The sequence below is a fragment of the Myotis daubentonii genome, chromosome 10, assembly GCF_963259705.1.
Source record: "Myotis daubentonii chromosome 10, mMyoDau2.1, whole genome shotgun sequence".
Taxonomy (NCBI): domain Eukaryota; kingdom Metazoa; phylum Chordata; class Mammalia; order Chiroptera; family Vespertilionidae; genus Myotis; species Myotis daubentonii.
This window is the reverse complement of record NC_081849.1, coordinates 80,865,292-80,891,298: the sequence shown is the minus strand read 5'-3', so window position 1 is coordinate 80,891,298 and position 26,007 is coordinate 80,865,292. Positions and strand designations below refer to the sequence as shown.

Genomic DNA, 26,007 nt, shown 5'->3' with positions numbered 1-26,007 from the left:
GCTGACAGGTACTCCAATAACGACCCTGACTCCTCTCTAGTGAGATGACAAGAGTCACTGTAGATGCTCAGTCACTGAGGGCTCAGAGGTGCTGCTGGATGCTGGCCGAGACTGGGGGTTCTCCCACTTGAGTGCGCATCCGAATCCCCTGGACGGGCTGTGGAAACATGGATGTGGAGGGCTGCCGCATGCACTCTACACCATTCTTTATAAGGCACCTGAGCATCCTGACCAGTCCCCCGCGGAGACCGAGGCGACTGCACCAGCATGCTTGTTCTATTCAGGGATCCCCGCACTTCCACCTTTAACCTTGTCTTCTAAGGAGACCAGAGGTTTTCTCTATTTAAAGTACAAGGTCCTGTGGGACTCTGGCTCCTCTGGTAACATGTGATGTTAGCTCAGAGAACACATGCTCGGAGAACCCCAGAAATACACCGCAGGCACCGTGCAGACATTGGTGAAATGATCAGTCGGTTCCAACAGTGAGTGCAAAGCTTAAGAGCACGGCTTCTTTGATGTCTGTGCGAAGCACACACTATAAGTAAGACCTTTCAAGCTCATTGATTTGCTGATGCCTCTTCAACATCGTCCGTCCGTGGGCTTTGCAAACAATGATAAAAGGTCTGGTATTTTCCAAAAGGACAGAGTTCAGGATGGTGGGTGTGAGCGTCTTGATTTACATCACGCATGTGGAGCATCAACAGAGGTCTCATGCCATTAACTGTAGCTCGTGTAGAAGATGCTTTGCAAAGGAATAGAAGAATATGTGACCTAGGTAACTGTTTGGTCTTCTTAAAAAATCAATGGCATCTCTTGCTGGGGTCACTTTCCTTGGCACACCGTGTGACCACAGAGGTTCTTGGGGCCATAGCCAAGCAGCACTGTGAATAAAGTAGATGAAGCCAGTCTTGGTTCTAGCAAACCTCCTTTCTGTGCTGCATACTCACCATTGGCATCCCTTCCCCTGGGGCCAGGGGCACTCACGGTGATTTCCCCTTATTCTATCAACTTGCTCAGAGGAAACGGTCTCTATTTTCTTCCAACTGAAGTATAAGCGATTGTGGGGAGCTTAAAGGATTGTCCCACTTACGGATCCTTGCATATAGCAGGGATCAAAGTGTAAAGCTAGAGGAAGGAAGTTCTTACAGTGGATTTTAAGCACAAGCTATAAATGTAGGAGCAGCCTGGGGGATTATCATCAGTTCCATGCAAAGGGACAACCATGAGAATAGAATGATGATTTTCTAAAGTCATTTCTTACTGAAGTAGCAGTGCTCTTTCTACCCAGCTTTCTTCTCGTTCTTCCCCTGGATCTGGGCAACCACAGCCCCGTAAGCTTGTGTCCTCTTGGCCTTCGTTGTATTTGTAGGCACTTCTTGTTGCAAGTGATAAGAATCCTGTTCAAACCACCCAATGCCAGGGTTGGCCCGACGTTGGTGAATATGGCTTCACCGTTACGAACACCCCTACACACACGTCTACCTTTCCTCTGGCTGACTCTCTTGACAGCGATCATTATCTTCCGCTGTCCCACCGATTAAGGGACACCTAGTTCTCAGTTTGAGGGGCAAGAGCTTGCTTCAGCTCCGCCTCCAGCCCAGTCAGAAAAGCCTGGGGAAGGATGCTGATTGGTCAGTGGGGGGACCATGGTGGCTAGTGGGAGGTGGTCTGGTGATGGTCATTTCTGTGACAGTCCCTTAAGGAAACACAGTAAATAGGAGGTCACCTGGAGATTTGAGCTTTCATTTCCCCATCTGGAAAATGTGAGAAGTGGAGATGCCTTTAAAACTCTCCCAGTTTTAACCTGATTCTATTTAAAAATCACATTTTGTTTCTGGTGTTCTAACCACTGATCTTTACTTCCATGATGTCGTACCTCCCACCAGGAGGTCACATGACATTGGGAGATGATAATCATGTCCTTGGCCCAACTCTTGAGTTTCTCTGAGTGGGAAAAGGGGCAGTGCCCGAGGTGCCCCCCACAGGAAACAGCAGAGGGTCGGAGATCAGCCTGGAATAGATGAGACCACCATGTAAAGCGCATGGTATACGATGGTCACCATTTCAGCATTTGTGAAGGTCCCAAACTTAGCAGTTTGCTGGAGTGGAAAGAAAGAAACCGATTGGTGGAAGGTCAGCTGGAAGTGTTCCTATGCCGTTGTGCTGGGGACATGACACAATGATTATGTAAATGGTTCCAGTTCAGCTGCAGCCCAGGTTCGACATGGCTCATGTGTAGATGTGCCCAGATTGTTCATCTGTTTCCACACCATTGGACACTCATTCTTCCTGCAAAGCCAGATGATGTCTTTTTCCCCAGAAGCCTCCCCACCTGCCCAGCGCACCCATCAGTCCGTCTTGTCCATCATGCCCTCACTCCTGCTGTAATGAGCTTTGCCCGTGTCTAGCTCACTTGTTAGACCACGCGTTCACAGAAGGCAGGGACCATATGCTATTCATCTTTGAATTCCCAGTGTAGACGCACGATAAGGACTCAATAATGTCTACGGTGTTGGCTTCAGAAATAATGCTTAGAAGAGTTTCTATCAGTACCGTTCAATTAATGGAAGCTGTTGGCCAGCTATGTTACACTCAGGCGGTGAGCCAGCCATGGCCTGGAGACTCGGGAGGCAGGTCTGGAGGCGAGCTGCCTTGATGCCCTCCCTGCACGGCTGTCCCAGCAGCATGGCACAGGGCAGGCAGGCGTGGCACACAGCTCCTCTGAGAGCGGTGGTTCCTACTGGGAAAGCAGCCGCGAGTGAGTGAGACAGGTCTGTCATCTCTCAAGTTTGTCTTCTGTAGTTTCCTGGGGCTCCTGCCATGAGGTTCATTTTGGGGATAAGATATATCACCACCCAGAAAGCCCCTATGGAAAGGCCTATGTTACCTTGTAGAGGGCATTCGTACTATGGCCTTGGATTCCCAAAGACTATAAGGCAAAATGAGGGCTGATAGCACTGGAAAGTTGTTTTGGTTTTTTTTATCCTTTTAGATGCCTATGACTCATCTTACCCTCGGTAGAGCCCTTTTCAGTGACAAGGGATTCCTGGGAGTAGGGAGGAGGAGGGGCATATTAGCAACAGGTATGCAGATGACGAAAGAGTGCAGATACCTGGCACCCTGGCTTAGGGGACTCCTGGGCCTGTGGGCATACTTTGGCCTGATAGGTAATAGTTTTTAGTGTTGCTGCCAAGGATTCACTTTCCTGGTCTGCCTCCCAGTGCCCCTTCCACCCTTCAGACCGCTGGACGGTCCTTGGGTGACTGGAGAGTGTACACTTAGAGAAAGAAAGTGAGCAGCCAGCTTAGCGCCTGCACCGTTGCAGAGGGGAGGTGCCGCCGGGCAGAGCTCAGCAGATGCGAGGAGCCGCCAATGTTGGGAGCGCGTTTCAGCTGCCTGCTGTGTGCTGAGGCGGAGATGTTGCCGTCGCCTCGCAGTGATGGGGAGGTTCCGGTTTGCCACAGCGTCTCCGTGCTGTGAGATGGTCACCTCCGTGACAATAAGATTCCATGCAGTCGGCATCTTGGTGGACTGTCCGTGGGCAGTGACGGGTCATTACCATACATGAACAGTGAATGAGCAGTGATCGTCAGGAGTGGGCTGGGGTCGCATTTATAGTGACCAAGGGTGAGCACTGCCCCGGGACTGTTCACGTGATGACGTATGTGCTGTGCCCGCCATATTGGGCTATTGGTGTCTTAGGATTCAGCTGGGTATCTGCGACCTTGGACAAGGCCTCAATCTTTCTTTCCCTTTGAAATAGTGATAATAACGCCTCCTCTCACTGAGGCGATAGGCACACAGTGCCTGGCACGGGGTCTAGCGTAGTGGACCTGCACTTGGGATGTTCTCTTGCACGAAGTTCCGAAGCCACCCCTGGGCAGCATAGTAGAGTATTGACCAGCCTGGGTCTAATCCCAGCTCACCCACCTCCCAACCAGCTGTCTGATTTTGAACTAGTCACTTCATGTTTCTTTCGAAGCCTCGGTTTCTTTATATGTAAATGGAATAATGATAATAACTACCTCCTAGACCTTAGTGGATTTAAAGAGGGAACATATTTAAAGCACCTACCATCATATACAGCGCATAGCAGTTCCCTTATCAACAGTAACAGTTGTTCTCAGCTGTAGTGGAGGGTTAAAAAATAAAAAGCAGCAGCCGATCATTGCAGACCTCTGCCTCTGTGTCTGCTGGCCTTGCCTGCTGCCTGCACCCTCATGAAGGTGAGTCCACATTAACAGAGGCAGTGGGTACCTGCCTCTTTATGGGCCGGGTCTGTCCTAGGGCACAAATTACCAGATAATTCTTTTTCTTGAGGCTTCTAGGGGGATATGTCTATTCTAATATAATAGACCTCAAAGAGGTATTTGTATGATCCCAAAGCATCATTTGTATGAACACTCAGGCCTTAACTACATGGGGATAGCATCTGGGAGGGGTGGGTGGTGGATATCGGTTCATATTCATTTGAATCGATGCCAACCGAACTTCCAGTTCATCGTATCTCAGCGGTTTTCTCCCGGGGGAAAAAGAATGTTCATGCGGACGTCTGGCTGTTGCTTGGACTTTGTTCATTCTTGAATGTGTGTTGTTCATAGTGTTGGTCCGGTAGCAGTCACATCATGTCTGGATCCAGTGAAGTGCTCCTCCCACACCAAGCCTCTCTGCCCCCAGCCCCAACCCAGCTCCTCCCTGTGGTTCCAACGATACCAAAGAAAATGGGAGACGTGCGCAATGGTAGTTACTCTTGGAAAAACACGCTCAAGGTCTGGGAGGAGAGCACCCAGAGGGATTCACAGAGCCAGGGAGCTGTTAGCTGGAGACTTTTCTGAATGGACAAGGTCAACCCCAGAACATCATGGTCTTCCTTTAACCTACAGGTAATGCAGGTGGTGAAGGAGCAGGTAATGAGAGCTCTTACAACCAAGCCTAGCTCCCTGGACCAGTTCAAGAGCAAACTGCAGAACCTGAGCTACACCGAGATCCTGAAAATCCGCCAGTCTGAGAGGATGAACCAGGAGGACTTCCAGTCTCGCCCGATCTTGTAAGTTACCCACCACCTCCACCTCCACCTCCTCCAGGGCTCTGACGGGCCATTTCTGGAGTGAAAGTCTCTCTCTCAGCCGGGCTGTGCTGGGAGCTCTCTGCGGGAGGCCAACGAGAGATGTTCCGAGGCATCTGAGCAGCCCCTGGGCAGGCTGGGCAGGGCGGGCTGAGCGGGAGGTGGGCAGGTGCTGGTCGAAGGATCTAAACCAGGACGTGGCCCAGAGACTGATGAGCCCTCTAAGGATGTAGCTGAAACGTTGGGATCCCTTCCTACCACTGAGAGCAAACTTTGTTGCTCATGAAGCGACATTCTTTGGAGGTGCCTTTGACGGGCAAGCTGCGCTGGCCCAGCCAGAGTGAGGCCCGTGATAATTAAAGCAAAATCACTCAAGCAGCGTGCGTGGGAGGGACGGAGTGCTTGGGAGGCGAGATCCACCTCCTCCCTGCCTGCTGGCTCTGCTCGGCATCACTTCATATTGCCCTTGTGACTGTCAGCTGCAGGCCCGGGGCAGAGAGGCAGGGCCCCTCGCTATAGGACTTGGCATCACAGCCCGCCAGCAGCAGTCGCTTCATGTCATGTGTCTGCATCTGTAAGATGTGCTGAACCTTGGGCGCGAAGGCTGTCTGGTTTGCTTCGTCTTTTCTTAGCACTGGCCCGTGTGTCTTCCCTGTCCCTTTCTAAGAGCTCGGCAGTTTGGGTGCCCTTGTCACTTATAGGGAAAGAAATGGGGCGGGGGAGGGTAAGGAAGGTACTTGGTGCTTATGCTCACTCTGCTGGACACAGCTTCTTCTAAGCTTTGTGCGAAGCCAACTCACAGCATAGGTGTCACTGGGAAGCCTGTCTTAAACCTCTCTCTCTCTCTCTCTCTCTCTCTCTCTCTCTCTCTCTCTCTCTCTCTTCCTCTCTCTCTCTCTCTCTCTCTCTCTCTCTCTCTCTCTCTCTGTGTCCCTGTCTCTCTGTTTCTGATTCTTGTTCTTTCTGCCTCCCTTCTGTTACTGGCTCTTCTATATCTGACATGTCTAATGCTTGGCAATCCGCTTGGCACCTCTACTTTGTTTTCTCACGTCCCTGTGAGATCAGCAGGTCTTGTCCCCCGAGGACCAGGATGTAGTCTCGGCAGCTGAGGCCTCTCTTAGCAGCGGGGGGACCAGGACTTGAAGTCCAGCCCGCTGATCCCTCGGCTCATGCTCGTCTACCTCAGAGTCCCTTTGCCAATGCACGATTAAGATGCAGTTCAAAAAGGTGCACAGGTCTGAAAAGACAGTAGCCAAGCCATGGCATTCCTTTTCAAACCCCAAGTCACCTTGGAAGCCGCAGAGCAGAGCTGTAGACTTGCAGGGGATGAGGTCGGGCACAGGGGCGGGGAATGCCGCCCATTGTCTTTGGAAAACCTCAGTGACACCCGTCCGCTGCTTTCCCTTGGCCTCGCAGTTAAGTCCAGTAGCTGCACAGACAGGATGTGGCCACGAAGCCTGTGGGGTTTACTCTCTGGCCTTTCACCGAGCAAGTCTCCCACCCTCTGTTCTCGACGAACACTGGGGAGCAGCTCAGAGGACAGACCCAGGTCCAGGAGAGAATCTCACCAGCCTGGGGGTGCCGTCTGTCTGTCTGCCTCCTGGGCCTGGACCTGGAGTTGTCACAGTGCGAGGCTTGGAATTGCTCTTCACACTCTCATTTGCCTACCTCTTTTAAAAAAAAAAAAGTATCTTTTTATTGATTTCAGAGAGGAAGGGAGAGGGGAGAGAGAGTTGGAAACATCAATGATGAGAGAATCATTGACTGGCTGCCTCCTGTATACCCGCTACTGGGGATCAAGCCCACAACCCGGGCCTGTGCCCTGACCAGGAATCAAACCATGACCTCCTGGTTCATAGGTCAATGCTCAACCACTGAGCCACACTAGCCGGGCCCTCCCTCATTTACTCCTCCTTTTAATGATTTACAAGGCCTTTAGATGGAACGAGAGGAATATTTGTCAAAACCAGAGCCAGGGAAACTGCGCCTTCCCCACCTGGGAAGGGAACACCACAGAAGACAGGTCACCCACAGCTCAGAGCAAGCCCAGGGTCACGGTGTGTGAGCCTCAGCTCCTGTCGAACACGGAGCGTTTGGAGAACATAATCTAAGCAAACTCAGTGCTACCTTGTGCGCACACTGTCTCCTTTGGGAGTCACAGCAGTTTCCCAGGAAAGGCACTCCTATCCCCATTGTACAGATGAGGAAGCTGAGGCTTAGGTGGGCTGCATGACAGGCTCGCCTTGGGCAGAGCCTAGATTGAAGACCCAGCCTTCTGAGTTCTAGGTCTGCGTTCTAATCACTACTTTCAGCACCGCCCCGAGGGCTGGGCTCTGGGTCTCCCTGCCCAGTTTCCACTAGAGCAGCTCGATGAACATCCCCATGATAAAAAGATCTCTGCTCTTAAAAATGGATTTAAAAATCCATTGAACTCTGTCAAGGTAGCTTCACAGCCCAGCGCACGTAGAAGGAAATTACATTGTTAGTCAGAGACAGGATGCAAATGAGCCTTAATTCATGCCATCATCACCCCAGTCTCTTTGGGCTAGAACCCTGGACAATGCATCGTTCCCATCTGCAGGTGACAGCAGCGAAAGCAAAACATGGTTCCGAGGTTTGCCCCGGACTCAGCGTTTGCTGTGGAATAGTCGTCTTGCCATTGCCCGAGGTCCCTGTTTGATCAGATCGCAAATATCATCTCTGAGACCGACTTGGGGTGAGGGGGGATGTGACCAGAGATTTATCAGCACAGCAGAGCTGTATGAGGTTTTGCAGAAGTTTATGTGTGTCTTTATAAAACAAGAGAAGAAATTTCTCGGGACACTTTGGTCTAGAAAAACATCACTCAAGTGGCTAGTGCTTTTGTGGGGATTCTGTAAATGTCAGAGGATCCATCGTGTTATTGTAACAGATAAGCCTTCTCAGATAAGTCTCTAAAGCCCAGCTTGGGAGGCATTGGGATGTTCATGAAAAGATGTAGCTGCACCCCCTTCCCCGCTGCCTTCCTTGCCTCCCCCCCTCCCCCGCCACCACAAAGCCCTGTCCCCCAGGCCCGCTGTCGAATGTGTTTATTTTCACAGGGAGCTCAAGGAGAAGATTCAGCCAGAAATCTTGGAGCTGATCAAACAGCAGCGTCTGAACCGCCTCGTGGAAGGGACCTGCTTTAGGAAACTCAATTCCCGGCGGAGGCAAGGTATGGTGGCTGCGGCCGCTCCAACCCGGACCTGCCCCGTGGGAGTCCCAGGGGCGTGGCACTGGTTTAAGGGGAGGCCCTGCAGCACGGAACTCGGACGGGATCCCAGTCCCTATGAGCTCTGATACCCTGTGCACCCCGAGGGGAACCAAAGTCCAGAATTCCAGAGGCTCCACAGAGCTGAAGAGCCCTTTGGCCACGTAATACCATGAGTTTGCAGTCGGGCTCAGCAAGGGCTACCGTGTGTTGATTGAGAGCTTACCGCGTGCCGGGCTGTGGTGTAACTTACATTCATGAATTTCACCCTCACGATAACCCGATGAAGGAGCTACTGGGCTGCACCCAGTGTACAGATAAGGGAGCCAAGGCCCCGAGGTGGTAAGCACGTCACCCCCAGTCACAGAGGAGCAAGGATGTCCCAGCGGCTCCATGGCCCTTACTTTTGTTTTTATATGTATTTTTACTGATTTCAGAGAGAGGAAGGGACGGGGAGAGAGAGATAGAAACATCAGTGATGAGAGAGAATCATGAATCAGCTGCCTCCTACGTGCCCCACACTGGGGATCAAGCCCGCAACCCAGGCATGTGCCCATGACTGGAATGGAACCGTGACCTCCTGGTTCATAGGTCAATGCTCACCCACTGGGCCACACCAGCCAGGCCCTAAGGTTTTTATCATTTGTATGAGACTCCATAGCTGGTGTGTCAGGGCCAAGTGTGTCCCTCAGGTCTATGGGACTCCAAAGCATCGGTGAGGCCAAACCACCTGGAGAAGGATTTGGGGTTCTGGGGTCGTCTTCTGCTGTGCAGGAAGGCAGGATTCTGAATCAAAACACAGGACTCTCCCTCTGAAGAGTGGCCAGTGATGTGGAGGACCTGCAGGCAGGGTGACCTTCCCGTGGCCTGCCCCTCAGCTGTCGACTTCCGTGACTGCACTCAGAGAGGAACCTGGTATCGCATCTCCTGAAAGATGACAGCTCCCTTGAAAATAGTGCTGGGGGCCCTCCCGCTGTGTGACTTGGGAAGGTCGGCCTCAGGCAGCCAGTAGACCGCCTGCTGGAGACGCCACATTTTCAGCTAAGCTATGAGAGATCCAAAATCCGAGTAGCAGTGTCCACTCTGCCTCCCACACACAGACTCGCAGGGCCCCGGGGCCAGCGGCCAGCGGCCAGCAGCCAGCGGTGGCCTCTGCGCCCAAGACTGAGACGTTGGCTGAGTCCACTGGAGAGGGGATCAGGACTCAGTTCTTGCTGGGCCCTGTGCCTCCCTGAACTGGCCAGCCTGTCGCACTCAACAGTGGTAGCTCTTCTTCACTGTGGTCATCTCCCCTGAGGGCCCGGGGCCAGCCCCAAACGCGTCTCAGCCTGGCTGGTGAAGACAGACAATAAACTACCCTGTTCGTAGAGCCGCCTTTGGCCAAGTTCATTAACATTCAATAAAATGTACAGTTTCTTTTCATCCGCTTGATGGAGCAGACACAGAGTATTTCCATCCTCGCATGAAGGTCTGTCGCACGTTACCGCGGGAATTATGATCATAGTGGTTATTAGCTCCATAATGAGCCATGTGACTCTGAGAACAGCTTTAATCAGCCCTGGAGACCTTCCCAGGCTTGTGTGTTTTGAAACCAGCTTTTCCCTCTGATCCTTCAGAGATATGGAGATGGAGAGAGAGGGAGAGGGAGGGAGAGGGAGAGAGAGAGAGAGAGAGAGAGAGAGAGAGAGAGAGAGAGAGAGAGAGAGAGAAAAGAAGAGAGAATTGTCTCCATACTTTAGTTTTGGAGTTTGGGGAAGGAAGAGATGGCTGTTAATGTCCTAAATTCCTAATTGACTGGGAGGCCTCTGTAGTAACTCCTGTTTTCTCTTTAAATGCTAGTAAACTACCTTTGACAGCGTTCTCACTGCTTCTTCTAATTGCTGTTAGTGACACAGTCCACTCATTGCCCAGAGGGACTGAGGAGCTGGTACCATCATGCTGGGCTTTGAAAAGAAAACACACTTTTCTTACCATGAAAGAGACCGCTAATCAAGCTGCTGCTGGCGGCTGACGCTGAAACCGTCTCCCCCACGAGTGGGCGCTGTGCTGGTCGGAGCTGGGCCTCTGCCTTTCCTTAGAGCCGCTCTACCTTCAAGGCAGACATAACCCGGTTAGGGTGCCACCCGTCTTCCCAGCGCGCAGTCCGCCAGCCCTTATCCCGCGGGAGACCCCGGCTGAGTACCAGCGTTTGATTCTCAGGAGTCAGAGCAGCCTCCCAGCCTCTCAGTCCCCTTTGCCGTCCGTCCGACTTCCTCTTCGATGGGGAGGAGCAGGCACATCGCTGACAGCGGTGATGTGCGGTGCTCTCTGCTCTCCAGCATCTTAGTGTAGACAGAGAAAGAGGAGCTTCCGTGGAACAAGAGAAGGGCTGGGCAGCGAGGTCGGGTCAAGAGATTGTGAGCCTCCGGCGGAGGAAATTCCATCAGCCGTTACGTCAGATATTGCTGCGGTCAAGCTCGTTAGCCTCTTGCATGTTTTGGAACAAACATCGACGGCAACTGTGCAAGGAAGATGGTGGTTTTGCCTCCTGGAGCCTGATAAGCAGCCCCTCTTCTCTAGTAGCTTCTGAACATCAGCAGACGCTGCCCCGGGGACCTGCCCTGTTCCTGCTTTTCCCTGCAGTGCGGGCAGCGTTGCTGAGCCCTGTCCCTGCTTCTCAGCGGGGGAACAGATGTCCCCGCCGCCCCTCCTGGTCGCCATCAAGAACTTAGAACCCATTCCTTCCCGAAGAGTCCCGATCGGACGCATGGCCTGTTCTCCAGGCGGTGCTGTCAGGACATGAGTGTTTCGGCAGGGCCGTGGGAAACCCCGACCCCTCACCTGTGCCTCTCTGTGTTCTCCTCCTCAGACAAGTTCTGGTACTGCCGGCTCTCCCCCAACCACAAGGTCCTGCACTACGGAGACCTGGAGGAGAGTCCTCAGGGAGAGGTGCCCCACGACTCCTTGCAGGACAAGCGTAAGTGCCCTCCCGCGGGCGGACGGAGGTGGGGGTCTTGTTTGTTTCCGGTCCCCAAATATCATGCAGAAAAGCTATCCGTCCACCTACATAAACCGCCGTAAGTCCTGGCCTGGGCGTCCTCAGGAGGCACAAGACCTTCGTGGCTTCGTGCTGGGGACTGGACAGGGAAGGTGGAAAAGCGTGTGAACCTGGGGTTCCGTCGTCCACTTTCACATGACTTACCCAGGTGCTGTTTCAGGGAGCAGGAACAGTGTGAACCCGATTCTGTCCATTGTCCTTTCCTGATGACGGAAATAATCATGACGCCACCCACATTTACTTGTTATAGTCCAGTGTATCCCATAATCTGATGCAAAGCTAATGGCAGACCCAAATATGCTGCAGTAATCACAGAGGGCTTCCCGGAGGAGGCAGCAGCTAAGCACAGCCTTGAGACGGCACAAAGATGGCTGTCGCATTTAAGCTCCTTGTCTAGAAAAGGTACTCTCTGCCTCTGTTTCCCAACTTCTCCAAAGACGTAGCACAGACACTGGGAATTTACAGTGGTCTGCATGTTATTGTTTCCTAAATATTCCCTGAAATACATATTAGTTGTATTTATTTGCTTTTTCTGTAAGACGTCTGTTTTAATGTATGCATTTTGAATAACCAGTACTTTGATAGATTATTTTAGCCCAACACCAAACCAGGTTACAGGTTTTCTTAGGCACTATTAAGTATACACATTAAAGGGAGGTTTATAGAAACATTAAAGTATACAAGCCAGTGAATTAATTTGAGAGAGAAATGAGACGAAATGAACACAGCCTCAGAAGGTATCCCAGGAAGACAAATCAAAGAAGGAGAAAAATGAAGACACTGTAAGCAGCCTTTGTACGTCACACTGGCCCTGCAATGAGTCCTTTCCAAGGGTCCCAGATGGAGTGCTGACCCCCAAGTGCCTGCACCTAACCTCTTGTCATCCCGGGGCCCACGGAGGTCAAGTCTGTCTGGCCTCCCTTGAAGCCCATGGCATCGAAGGCGAAAATAGCCCAGGAGTGGAAAATCCTGACACAGTCAGACTCTGCTGACATGTCAGGCCGCCAGGACCTTCTCTCCTCCTCCAGCTCAAAAGTGGGGCAGTCTGGGCTTTGTAGTGTCATTGGCTCAGAACGCAGTCTCCTTTCGTAGGCGCACTGCCTCCCAGCGCTGTTGTTGGCACTGTTCATGGGAAGAGAAGGAAATGGAAGCCTTTCGCTGCAGAGCCTGGGGCAGTGCCTGTGCCCCTGCAGTGGGGCACCTGGGCCTCTGTCTGTAATGAGGACCCTCCCTCAGGTCTCAGGAAACACTCCCTACCCCACTGTGGACAAGCTGGACCCGTGGCTCTGAGGATGGGTCTGGGACCAGCATCCCCGGGGAACTTCCTAGAAATGCAGAGTGTAGGCCTCACTCCCAGACCTGCTGAATCAGATCTAGGGATGAGGACCCATCCACTGCCCTCTAAACCAAGAACCCATAGGTGTGCAGGTATGTGTGTGCGTGCGTGCGTGTGTGTGTGTGCGCGCATTGGAGACAGCACATCTGTGTGCAGATCTGTCCAGAGGGGGTGTATCCATGTAATGACATCAAGTGAAGCTATGATGTGCTGAGCTGAGAAGGCCTGGCCTCGGACACTAAGTCTGCTGCCTCGGGCCTGCTGCCGGGTTTGCATGTGATTCCAGTGACACACTCTGCCTGGCGCCAAATGGCCCTTTCTCTTGGAGCCCTTAAAAGTCAGAAACGTCATTCCACCAGAGGCATGAACCAGGCCTTCAGTGAATGTCCAGTGCCATCGTTCATGCCTGGGACATGGCCCTGCCTTGAGACCAAGGGGGACATTGCCTTCTACCCCTTAAATTAATCAGTGCTGGATATTGAGGTTCTGATGCATCGAAGCGTCGCAGAATCCTCTTCTTACAGAGCCTGGGTGAGGATGGGAGACTCTGCAGCTGTCTCCATCCCTGAAGGTTTAGGAAATCAGTTACTCTTGTCATATTCGTTTTGTTTGACAGGAAATAGGGTCTTAAAAATCCATATCTCCCTCCATCCCCTCGCCCCACACCCCCCCACCAGGTTGACAGGCCCTCATCACCCCCACGAACACTAGACTGCATTGCCTTTCAGCCCCGGCCCCTCCGTGCCTCCCTTTGAGAGAATCTAGGCCATCGCTCTGCACTCCCACATCAAAGGGGCCGGGAGGAGGAGGCGCCCCCACACACAAGGCGATGAAGCCCATCACTGAGACCGCAAAGCCAAGTGGGCGATGTGGGTCCGTGATGCTCGGCGAGTAATTCCCATCCCCAGTCTACCGAGAGAATGAACTCTGATTATTGATAATGAAAACAACTCCAAATAACATGTACTGAGGGCTTCCTATATGCCAGGCACTGTGCCAAGAACCTTAAATTATCCTCTTGACAACCTGACGAGGTAGATACCATTGCCCTTGTTTTACAGATAAGGAAACTGAGGCACAGGAAAATTAGGTGACTTGTTCAGGGTCACATGGCTACTAAGTGGTAGGACAAAGATCTGATTGCCATCATCCAGCACCGTGGCCCAGCCTTGTACCGCTGCTTGCGCCGCCTGGATTAAAAGCAGCCGTGACTGTGGCTCCAACATCAGAGCAGCCCTCTGAGGGGGATGATGTCATCGTTTCACATTGCAGGCGAGGAGGCTTCGGCTCCCAGACATCAGCCCAAAGTGGGACAGCCAGTAGGTGGGTCTGGATTTCAAAGCCAGGCCCTGTGGCTCCAAAGGCACAGCCCTTCCCACACGCCATGCTGCCGGCTTAGAGACCGGATTCTTCACAGGCTGCCCTGGGCCCAGCCTGTCCCTCCTCCTCCGTAACTCCGCCCACAGAGGCTGTGTCCACAGCAAGCGCTCAGCTAACCAGCCACTTCCTGGGAGACTTCTGCCTCCACCAGCTCCCTGGGGTGAAGACCAACACTGTGTTTATCATGGTGGCCATATTTACTTGTGCAATGGTATTTTTGTTTTAAGTCACAATGAAAGTTCCTTCTATAGGTGTTAGCACTCAAAGAGTTTGCTGAACATATCTGAAGTGATAACCACATCAGGGCTGTTTCTGGTGTGAGTGGGGTGCTGACACCTTCCAAACCTGGGGAGAAATTATGGCCCACCAAGGGAGCATGGAGGGGAAGAGAGAGCAATCACCCCAGCTCTGTCCCCCACTGGCTATGTGACTTCACATCTTTATTTCCTCTCCTTAGGTCTCAGTCTTCCCATCTATACAATGGGAGTGTTGAATTAGATCATCTCAATCCAGCTCAAAGTGAAGAAAGCATAGAAAGAAATGAAGCCAATGCCCCAAGCATTTAGAGTTGAGGGTAGGGTGCCAGTAGTGACCATCCTGTTCTCATATCTCTTGGCCCCACTTCTCTATGCTGCCCCCCCCCCCCGCAAAAAAAAAGACCTCATAGAAACTCTTGCCTGGCTTTCACCTCACCCAGAGCTCTCTGCTGCCCTCTTAGAGAGCCATGAGTCTGGTTCTGCTCATGGCAATAGAGAGGGCCTAATTCTCCAGTGCTTCTAGAGCAGTGGTTCTCAACCTTCCTAATGCCGCGACCCTTTAATACAGTTCCTCATGTTGTGGTGACCCCCGACCATAAAATTATTTTCATTGCTACTTCATAACTGTAATTTTGCTACTGTTATGAATCGTAACGTAAATACCTGATATACAGGATGTATTTTCAGGGGTCGCGACCCACAGGTTGAGAACCGCTGCCTAGAGGCAAAGTAGGCAAAGAACGGCCTTTAAAAGCCACGGTGTGCTTTTAGAATTAGTGTTCTCCTTTTAGCGGAACTCCTGTCACAGGCAGTGTGTCTCCTTGACAGGGCCAATGCCTGTGAGGAACGTGAAGTCTGTCCTGCCGCAAGCACGGTGGGAAAGCGCCCGTTCCCCCTGAGCCTCTCCTTGGACTGAAGGCTGCTCCCGCAACAGCCTCCGTGCTCACCGTGTCCCCTTCCACATGGTGGGTTCGGAGCCACGGGCAGCTACTATTTATAGATTGTAGACTCTGGTTCACTGACCGTGTTACAGATTATGCAGCAGAAGACTCCCTGCGTCTGAGGTACTCATGACTCACATGCCATCTGACGCTTGGGAAGGCTTTCTGAATCGGTGGTTCATTGTGTTAAATCCGCTTCCGTGGTGGCTTCTCCACTGAACGGTAAACCTGACTCCCCAAATGCCCTCCCCTCTAACGTCATCAATAGGCAGCCGGGCAGGCCACCGAGAGGAACAGGGCTGCTTGCCGGTTGTGAACATGGATTTGAGGAGAGCTGACGTTTGCAGTTGTCGTCGACGTGGGTTCGGGAAGCGTAGGGACCGACTGCAGGTCCTGCCAGTGCGAGGGAGAGAGGCAGAGGCAGGAGCGGGCTCCAGGGTGAAGGTTCCGCCCTCAGGGTAGACTGCACTGCTCCGCTCCGCTGCAGGAACAAACACCCCGAATCTCAGTGGCTCAGGACAGTCAGAGTCCGTGTTCCCTCCCTCCCCGCGTTACGTAACTGACATGGGCCACTTACTCGGGGACACGGGCCAGGGGCTGCCCTGCCATCCCATAGCCGTGCCATCTGGATGGAACATGTGGCCTCTTCAGTTTCTCGGGGAGAGAGGCTGGTGGGCATGGACTTTTCCCTGCCTCCCTCAGTTAAAGAGACTGGCCATTTCCCCTCACACTGCATTGGCCAGAGCTAACCACTTGGCCCCAAAGGTTGCTGGGAAGTGTAGTCGTCCATATGCTGGAAAGAAAGGGAAGCCAGATATTAGTGAGTACAAGTAATGGGCTGTAGAGTCAGGACGGCAAGGTGAAGGAGCAGACACCGTGGGTCAGACGGCTGGGCGCGGGGGCGGGGGGGGGGCGCGCAGAGATTCCCCAAAGGGTGATGGCAGCCCCAGTCTTCTCTCGGGTTGGAGAAAGGCCCAGCATGTCGGCAGATTTGCACACACTTCTGAGCTGTTTCAGGGTTCCTGGGAAACGTTAGCTTTTAAGGGGTTTTCCTGGTGTATCGCTTTGATAGTCTGTCTATGTTATGATTCTATCGTCCTCTAAGTATGACCCTCGCAACTCAATTCCCCAGTAAAAGTATGTGAACTTTAATTGTGGACTTTCTCGTCATCTTCGCCATTAAGGGAATAATTACTGGTTGATTACTTAGAATTCAGTACTCAAAGCTTCCGCAGATCCGAAGTGAGACTCACAGTCTCTTATGGGACAAAAGATTAGCAATTGGAGAGGGACAGGTGACTGAATTTTTTTTAAGGTTCCAAACCCCCCCCCCTCTCTCTCTCTCGTTACTTTAACAAAACGTTTTAAATGCAAACACCTTTCCATCTCTTTTTATCTCCTTTCAAGTCCTGAGTAAGACAGGAGATAGCATCTTTTCATCTAACTGCGCGAGAAATACCAGCTACCATTTCCTATCAGGAAGGAACATTCCCTTCCTTGCGGTTCAGTGTCATTGTCTGTGAGACAGGGAGAATGAGCCCTGCCTTGCAGAACTGTTGTGGGAATAATGAGCTGGGGACGGGGAGAATGACAGTGAGGGCTCAGGACTGTTTAGTCAAATAAATGTTTTATGATAGGGCTGCTGTTCCTCATACCCACAACTCGGAGACTAAATAGAAGCAGATACTTCATCGAGAGACCCTGACATACTCGAAGCACTTGGCCTTGCTTTTGGCCCTCAGTGTCTTCCACAGTATCAGTATCAGTACCACTGTTGCTGTTACCATGACTGCCTCCTCTAATTCTGTCACTTTTCACATGACTGCCGTGGGATTTTTTTTTTTATTTTTAGGTATTTGTCTTAATGAACTAAATTCTGTTTATCAACATAGATTTTTCTCCCCAGGGATGCTTTTTGCCAGAATATAAGAATATATATTCGTTTCCAAGCCCTGGGCACTGCCTGCCTTCTCTTCCTCTTTGCAACTCTTCTTCCTCTTTGCTGTGGTTTCTGGGGTGGCTGCTGGGCTAGCAGGCGCCATGCTCAGTCCTGCTTCTCTGCTGGCATCTCAGCTTTGACAGGGTGGCGTTACTTTCATTTCTTTTATGAATTGCAGTGCCGGTGGCAGACATCAAAGCGGTGGTGACAGGGAAGGACTGCCCTCATATGAAGGAGAAAGGTGCCCTTAAACAAAACAAGGTATGGCTTCCAAATTTTGGCATGTAGTTCTGTCTGAGCAACGCAGCAGCCGTGGGCCCAGCCTTTGTTCTTTAGCAACAATGCGCATGTGCGTGCATGCCTGCCTGCCTGCGTCCTTGTGTGTGTGTGTGGGGGGGGGGGGGGTTGCACATCTTTCTCTTTTCCTGATTTCTTTTACATCTGTCAGTTTTATTTTCCCTCCCACCAATCATGTGTTGAATCCGTTCTCTCCCTCCCTATGTCCAGCCCTAGGACTTGCCCTCTCACTATTGTCCCTGGCTTCTCTCCAGCCTTGTCCGTTCACATACACACACACACACACACACACACACCCCCCCCGCCACCTTCCCTGGGACTCTCCTAACCCATGGGTGTTTATATTCTCCCTTACCCAACTCCACCCCCCAATCTCTTTCATTTTCTCCTGTTATCACTGGGGTCTCAGTGAAGCCTGGGAAAGGCCGAGACCAAACGACTCAGAAAATCGTAGAAAATGTTTGAGGCCTGACATCCTCAGGATGGTGGAGAGGACTGTGAAATAGACCAAACCCAGCGTCCAGCAGAGACTTTCCCCAGAGCTGGATGTCGCTTCAGTCCTGTTCACATTACAATAGTTTCACCCACCCCTGCTAGTTGACCAGCTGGCTGTTCACCAGGACAGCCCGCGGCCCCACCAGAGCGTGTGCCGGGGCATTCTCTGAAAAGAGGCAAGATTTCCTTTGCTCCCAGTTTGGAGGTATTTGATCTTGGAGGGGCCACAAGGAAGCCAATTCTTTGTTGATACCTCTTGGCGCCTTGTGATATATAGTACCCATCCGTGAATGAATTACCCAGACCCATCAGGGCGCTCCCGCCACCTTGGTACCAAAAATTATCATATAGATCAACACGTTGCTCTTCAACTGTTCACTGTTGTTATCTACGAGGAATATAAACATTATGTGCATTTTACCTATCAGTCAGGATTGAAGTGAATAATCCCTGCTCTGTCATCTTTAACACGAAAAGGTAGTGGGGAATCCTGGTCTGCATTGGATGACCCTGCCTATGGTTGAGGAAAAACAAAAGTACATGCATACACACACACACACACACACACACACACCGAGTTCTATCCTCAAGGTCACCTGGGTAGATGGGACAGAGTCCACGGAGTTAAAGTGACTGCTGGCCAAAGTGGCCATATGAGGCGAGTCACCCCAAAACAAGATGAGGAATGGTAGCCAACACTGTGTACTGAAATACGTTGTGTAAATCTCTGCTCTTGTATCCGTTCAGTCCATTATTTGGCCCTGGAAGATGACAGTCCCAGAACCAAGGCGCCATCATGCCCAGAGTTTCTCTGAGCATCCCCTGACCCACCGCGCCTCGTCCCTGGGTCCAGGCCCAGAGGGTAGAGCGTGAGGTCAGAGGCCCTGGGCAGGGGGGAGACTTCAGGTCCTCCTGCTCCTCTGTCTCCAGAACTCACCCTCTTGGGCCTCCCGTCACACAGTGAGGGGGGCCTGGTGAATCCGTGGGACAAAGGATGGCCATGAGCTGCTCCTGGACATCAGTTTTCACTGAATTAAATTCACTGGGAATGAAAGATCTTAGGCGGTGAACTCAGATGGATGAATGAGTGCCATGGGGTGTGACAAGGAGCCCCTGAGGGGGACACTGCCCCAGATCCATGACAGTGTGCCCCCCACCTCCTGGCGCCTCTCTCCCTCCAGAAGGTCTGGACAGGTGGCAGCTCCTGAAGTGTTAGCCCGAGAGGTGTCATTGCTCCCAGCTCTGCAGCCGCCCGCGCCACGTGCGGAAGAGCTGACCTCCACCGACAACTCAATGACAACAAGCCACAGACATCAATAAACTCATTATAAGTGATAGCAGCCTTGAGACAGGCATGCGGCTTGGAGAATTAATTCCTCCCCCTTCCTCCCCTCCCAGGCAGCTTCGGCGAAATTAGAGTAGGGACTGACATGCTCCCGAATTTCCCATTTCCTGCCTGTTGTATCGGGAATCTGGGTCATGACAGTGCCCCTCGTTCACGTCCTCACTGGTATATGCCTCAGCCCCCCTTTCCTTGTCGGTGTCCCTGAACAGAGGCAGTGTCACAAGGTCAACCACACCAACCCTCTGGCCTCCGGTGACTTCTCTTCTAAGGTTGCACCCTGCCGACGGCTCAGACCAACGGAATAATCGTTGCGCGCAACATTGCACAGTGCAGACGACTTGAGAAGTGCACGTTAACATACATATTAGATGGGACACCGAGTGTCTCCCCCCAGGTCACTCAGCTACAATGAGGTGACCGTGTCCCTTGGTCCTTGGTCCTTGTGTCTGGCTCCTCCTGTCTACACTCAGTAGACACTCACCAATGAATGAACCCAGCTCGTCCGACACTGGGCCTAGCTCCCCCTCTGGCTGCGATGGTATAAAATCCAGGGTGGGTAGCCTTTGCTCTGCAGAGTTCAAAGATCAAGGGGCAGACATGGTCCTTAAAGATAATGGGTTCACCCAAAAGCATCATTACCTACCACGTTTTAGGAAATTCACACCCCTACAAGCATCTGGTTGAGGTGATCAAAGGTAGAGCAGCCCTTCGTGCTGCTGACTGGGGAGGAGTTTACAGCTTCTCGTGGTCCCCCTGGAGGAGCGACGCTGAAGGGAGAGCCACAGCTTTGGGTGGCGTGGCCCTGGACCACTCACTGGGCAGCCACTTCTCAGGACACACCGGGAGCCCTGCTCCCTGTTCAGGCTGCGAAGCGAACGGCCCTGTCCCTGAGCAGGTGTTTTTTCCAATCTCTTGCAGGAGGTGCTTGAACTCGCTTTCTCCATCTTGTACGACTCGAACTGCCAACTGAACTTCATCGCTCCAGACAAGCATGAGGTAAGGTCTTGGTGGGGTGAACGGATGAGGGGATATCACACTTTCTCTAGAAAAGCAAGCAGGAGGAAAATAGGGGAAAGAAAGAAATTTCATTTTTAAAAAAAGCAAAACCATGAACAAAGAAGCATCTTGTAGACTTGGGATGGAATGGGAACCTCTTGAAAACCTGCCAGCTTCCCTCCAGCACAGTAAGAGTCCATGTGAAGCAAAAGATGCTTTAAGCAGATGCTTAAGGCTCAGCCAGGGCCTCGCTGCAACCCCAGAGGAGGGCCGCCCTGGGTACCACTGTGGAGGTTTCATGGAATACTTCGTTTTTGGTCAGGATTTTCCCAAGACAAACTTGTCTCTATTCTTTAAAATACTGTATACACCCTGCCCAGCCAGCTTGGCTCACTGGTTGAGCGTCCACCTGTGAATCAGGAGGTCACGGTTCGATTCCTGGTCAGGCCACATGCCTGGGTTGTGGGCTCAGTCCCCAGTGTGGGGTGGGCAGGAGGCAGCCAATCGATGATTGTCTCTCATCACTGAGGTTTCTGTCTCTCTCTCCCTCTCCCTTCCTCTCTGAAATTAATAGAAACATTTTTAAAATAAAATACTATATACATCCAAAACTCACATAAAATAATATTGAAAAATAGAATTTAAAAATGCATTTGATAAGGGAGGTTTTCTTTAAATTATTTGAGAGGTTTGGGGCTGTCTCCACCGCCGGGTTTTATTTCTGAGATGCTTTTGTTCCTTTCTGACATCCCGTTATATGTATGATTTGTTTCTCTTCTGGAGGCACGCTGTCAGCTATATTTAAAATATTTAGCATGAGCTAGGCAAGTGCGTTTGGAAGGGGAAGTACAGCGATGCTTGATTTACCTTCTTCTCTTGTAAGCTCGAATCCAGCATCACGCTGGAGACTTATTTTTATACGCGCCATTCAGATCCGGTCGGCGTGTGGCCGCATAAACAGCTCTCAGAAAGGAGGGGGCGTGTCCGTAAGTCCCACTTTGTTCCCCGGCCCCCCGGGAGCGGCGCTCATTTGGAAGTTATTCAGAATCCGGCTTTCACTGGTTTGAAGCTTTTGAATAAAATTGTACATCCCAGAGCGAGAGGAGAGATTAGACGCAAATCCTGCATTTAGAATGGTGCTTGCATATCATTCTGGGCTGCTTGACATTTAGTTTGCAGAAGGGTCTGACTTTGTCCTCGTCGTCCCGAAATAGATTCTGCGTCCCACTGTTTCTCTTTGGAAATAAAACTGTGGTTGCATGGGCCACCACATCCACGCTGTGCCCTAGAATAGGAGACGGGGTGCTGCTGAAACGGTGGGGGGCTTTCCCCTGGAGTGCTCATTCCAGGTAATGCTGAGTCTGGGCTGCCAGGGCCGCATGTGTGTCGGCCTGTGATGTGGGAGGAGAGACTGCTGTGTGCGGTGAGCACTGTCACCCTCTTCAGAGCACTTTGCCGTCTGCTCCCTCGTTTGAGTGGCATCCTCACGCCTAAAGCAGAAACAGTGGTCCCAGTGCCCCTTAACCGGGGGGGGGGGGGGAGGGGGGGGTGGTAACCTCGACAGCAGGAGAGAGATAGTGATTATAACTCCTCTGAGCTGCTCTCCTTCCTCTCACTTGACTCTCATCTAACATCCAAAAGAGCCAACCAGTCGTGTCCCAGTTCGTGAAGGAGGGAAACAGCGCAGAGGTTGGGACACGTGTCCCCCGTCAGACAGGTCGTAAGCGGTAGAGCTGGGATTGGAGCTGTGGGGGGCGTTTCTCCGGAGACCCCTGCTCTCTGGCTCCTGCTCTGTGTGGCTGTGCAGAGAGAGAGAAAGTGGGGCCTAACTCACAGCTTCCTGACTGTGCCCAGCACCAGCTTCAGCCGTTCTCAGCTCAAGGCCAGTCTGGGTCCATCTGCACCACCCCCACCTAGCACCACCTCCTCCAGCACCACCCACACCCAGCACCACCCTCACCCAGCACCACCTCCACCCAGCACCACCCCCACCCAGCACCACCTCCACCCAGCGCCACCCCCACCCAACGCCACCCACACCCAATGCCACCTCCACCCCCACCCAGAGCCACCCCCACCCAACACCACCCACACCCAGTGCCACCTCTGCCCCCACCCAGCGTCACCCCCACCCAGCGCCACCCCCACCCAACACCACCCACACCCAATGCCACCTCCTCCCCCACCCAGCCCACCCCCACCCAACACCACCCACACCCAATGCCACCTCCTCCCCCACCCAGCGCCACCCCCACCCAGCGCCACCCCCACCCAGCACCACCCCCCAGATTATGTTGGAAGCCCATCCAGATACCATGTAGTTTTATTTGTAAGAATTCCCATGTGCATCTCTAGGTCATCAACAGTCCACTTTGAAAACTAACGACAGTACTGTTGTCACACCCACTCTCATAAAAACGTTTTGTACAGAAACCAGTTTTATTCGTTGCTTCCCCAAGTGCAGCTGTGATCATGCTCTAGGCCTGCCTGTTTCCCCGGCCTGGCCTGGCGCATGGGCAGCCACCGGATGAGCAAGTAGGAAAGCCGCTCTGCACACCAGCAGCGTCAGCTGCAGCGGCGCTAACACTGGGACAGGCGTGGGGCGGGGGGGGGGGGGGGGAGGTTGCTGCCCGGTGAGGACTCCGGGGCAGGACCCCTCTGCAGGGGCTGACCTGCGGCCGCCCCACTCCAGAGAGGATGCTCTTGCTCCGGGTGACAGGGACCCCTGCAAAACCACCCCAACATCTCAGGCAAAGCACCGTCTCTCCCTCGAGCTTCCAGACTTAGAAAGTAGTTTCGTAAACAGCGCTGTCCCAGAAGCCCCGCACCTCTGTGGGCCTCCCCGAGGGCTCCGCGGTCCCCCTGGCTGGAGCAGGGAGAGGAGATGCGATATGTGGCAGGTTGGTCAGGCTCAGACGTGAAAATGAAGGCACTGCTAGAAATACGGGGCCAGGGGCAGGGACAGGCTCTGCCACCTGCTGAGTCCTGGCCCCCAGGGAGCGGCTCCTCTGGTTCAGCCCACGGAAGCGCTGAGCCGGGCAGGCCGGCGTGGCCATCAGCGCCCCCACCCCCCGCCCACTGCCTGAGGACCACTGCCCCGGTCAGCCTGCTGGGCCGCCGCTGCCCTCTCCCCTCTCGGGCCCCTTCTTCTCCACCCCCTTCCATGTCGTCCAAGTCCTCCCCGAGTGGCAGCCGTGGGACACTCCTCCTCCTCCATCCCCTGCATCCCCTCTAGAGACTGCTGGGCACTAGGTCCAACTTGGTGCTGTAGGAGCCTGCCCCTTGCTCCCGATCCTCCCTGACAGCCGCCAGGAATCTCCCAGGACCCGCAGCCGGACAGTCCCTGAGTAGCTGCGCGTTCCTCTGCCAAGCGATTCCGTCTTCGGATCGCCGTCCTCCGCCAAGTAGTTCTGCCTATTTCCACCACAGCCTGATGGCCGCCGGCCTTTGGTTCAGGGCTGTCGCTAATAAGGTTTTGACTTTTCCTTGTGTCACTGGGTTTTCAAGACAAACGGTGGCTGAAGGGTAAGGGTCTGTGCATTGGCTCCTGGAGCTTGTAAACGTTGGCCATTCCCCTTGCTTCCCGGAGCCGCTGGAGGCTAAGTAACATCCATGAGGCCTCCCAGCAGGCCGGGCCCGAGGTGCCAGGTGTGGCCTCCCGCAGTGGGTTATTGCTTCCGGGAACTGCTCCCTGTTCCTTAAGTAGCAGCCCTGGAGCCCGAGTCCTGTCCGATTGCACACGTTTTAATACCACCGTGCGCAGTCAGCGATGGGAGCAGAAGGGCCACCTTCTGCAGCCGTGGTGCATGTTTTAAACAGTGATGCGGGCAAAGCGCTGAGCACGGAGCCCAGCGCCTGGGGAGCAGCCGGTGTTCGCGATGGTGGCTGCCCCCGGCGTCTCCGGTGGTGGTCACTGTCCCCTCCTCTCCCGCCAGTACTGCATCTGGACGGACGGGCTGAACGCGCTCCTGGGGAAGGACATGCTGAGCGACCTGACGCGGAACGACCTGGACACGCTGCTCAGCATGGAGATCAAGCTCCGCCTGCTGGACCTGGAGAACATCCAGATCCCCGACGCGCCCCCGCCCATCCCCAAGGAGCCCAGCAACTATGACTTTGTCTACGACTGCAACTGAGGCGCTGGCCCGAGCCCCCCACAACTGGAAACCGCGGCCAGCAGGGGAGAAGAGGGAGCGCAGGCCACGCCTTGGGATCCGGTGCAAAGGGAAGCGCGGCCCACACCTCCTCCGGCCTCACCTGCCGTCTTTCTGCCCCCGCCTGGCATCTAGCTCACTGCCCTGATCGTGTTTCTAGACGCCATTGCTTTAGGTCACCTCCCGTTGCTGCAGCCTATGGTGGGACAAGAGCAGTCCCGCCACCAGTCAGAGAGCCAAAGGGCCCCTCCGTCCGCACCCCAGCAGGCACGGCCTCCCCTCCTGGCGTCTGAGAGCCAGCAGCTCCTGACTGCCCCCAGCCAGCCCGCCAGACCCAGGGAGGGCCCCACGCAAGGCTTGTGTCTGGAAGAAGCAGCCCAACTACTTGAGAAGACCCAACACCGCCTCCTCATCCCCTTCTCCAGAGTCAGCTCACACCGCCCATTCTGTATGAATTGAAATCTGCTTTCGAATCCGCTCCCTCCTCCAGCCCAGCCTTTGCCTTGCCCTCTTCCCCCTCTTCCTCTTTGGTCCCAAGAGCAGCAGCTGCCTCCTCATCCTAGTTCCCACCGGCCTTGGGTCCCCAGACACAGTCCCTAGGTCCCAGGCCCACTCCATGTCTGCACTGTGACCTTGACAGCCTCCTTTCCTCACCAGCTAGTCTTGGGTCTCCTGCCCCTGCCCCAGCCGCACCTGCCTTCTTCGTGTCCACACGCCCTCCCAGCTTCTTAGCTGAAAGCACAAAAGGTAAAGTCAGTTGTCATGCTCCATCTCTAACAGCCACGACCCACAGGCCCCTGAGACCCACAGGCCTCTGTGACAGACGGCTACTGCTTGCGTGTCTGGTGTCACCTTCTCCCGGGGGGGCGGGTCCTGCTGCCACACAAGTTCCACATGATGGTCGAGGTGTCGGACATCAAGTTTACATCACTGTAGTTATTACAGGTGTTGACAATTTGCAAGGGTTTGGGTTGGCTGGTTGTTGTTTTTGTTTTGTTTTGCTTTGTTTTTGTACAAAAGAGTCTAACATTTTTTTTGCCAAACAGATATATATTTAATGAAAAGAAGAGATACATAAATGTGTGTACTTTCCAGTCTTTTTAATTATTTTCATCCTAGACATCTCCCTGAGAATAACATTCCCTTAAACATGCTGTGGAATAAAATTAATTGTGATGAGTTGGGGAGCTGGCGTGTTGATGTGGTGACTTATGTTCTTGCTATTCAATTGTCAGGGTTGCCTGGGAGCCCATCAGAAATGCAGCCCCTTTGGCCCCACTCCAGACCCTCAGAATCGGGGGATTCCTGTGCATATTCACTCCAAGGAGCACTGGCTTAAGGCCTGGGGAGCATTGCTCGGTCCCCATAGGGTCTGAGCGTCAATAAAGGGTGTTCCTTCTAGGAGGACCATATCAACTCAGAGAACGTCAGACCCACTGTGTGAAAATGTGACCCGTTCATTTCACCCTGTGGCCTCCTGCCCGTGGCGCGCTCTTACCCCACCTCCCCTGTGGGAGGCTGGATGTTGAACAACTG

The 26,007-nt window shown here is 53.1% G+C and overlaps 1 protein-coding gene across 4 annotated transcripts in view; it reads left to right on the top strand.

Moving 5' to 3' along the window:
• The window catches only part of ELMO1 (engulfment and cell motility 1), a 391,973-nt gene extending 366,323 nt beyond the window's left edge, over nt 1–25,650 (top strand). For all 4 annotated transcript variants that reach the window (XM_059655863.1, XM_059655865.1, XM_059655862.1 and 1 more), the window contains 6 exons: nt 4,884–5,047; nt 8,146–8,258; nt 11,143–11,250; nt 17,363–17,445; nt 20,240–20,317; nt 24,253–25,650. In XM_059655863.1, the coding sequence (XP_059511846.1) occupies nt 4,884–5,047; nt 8,146–8,258; nt 11,143–11,250; nt 17,363–17,445; nt 20,240–20,317; nt 24,253–24,453 (747 nt within the window). In that variant the 3' untranslated portion in view covers nt 24,454–25,650. The remainder of the gene's footprint in view (nt 1–4,883; nt 5,048–8,145; nt 8,259–11,142; nt 11,251–17,362; nt 17,446–20,239; nt 20,318–24,252) is intronic.
• The last annotated feature ends 357 nt before the right edge of the window (nt 25,651–26,007 follow it).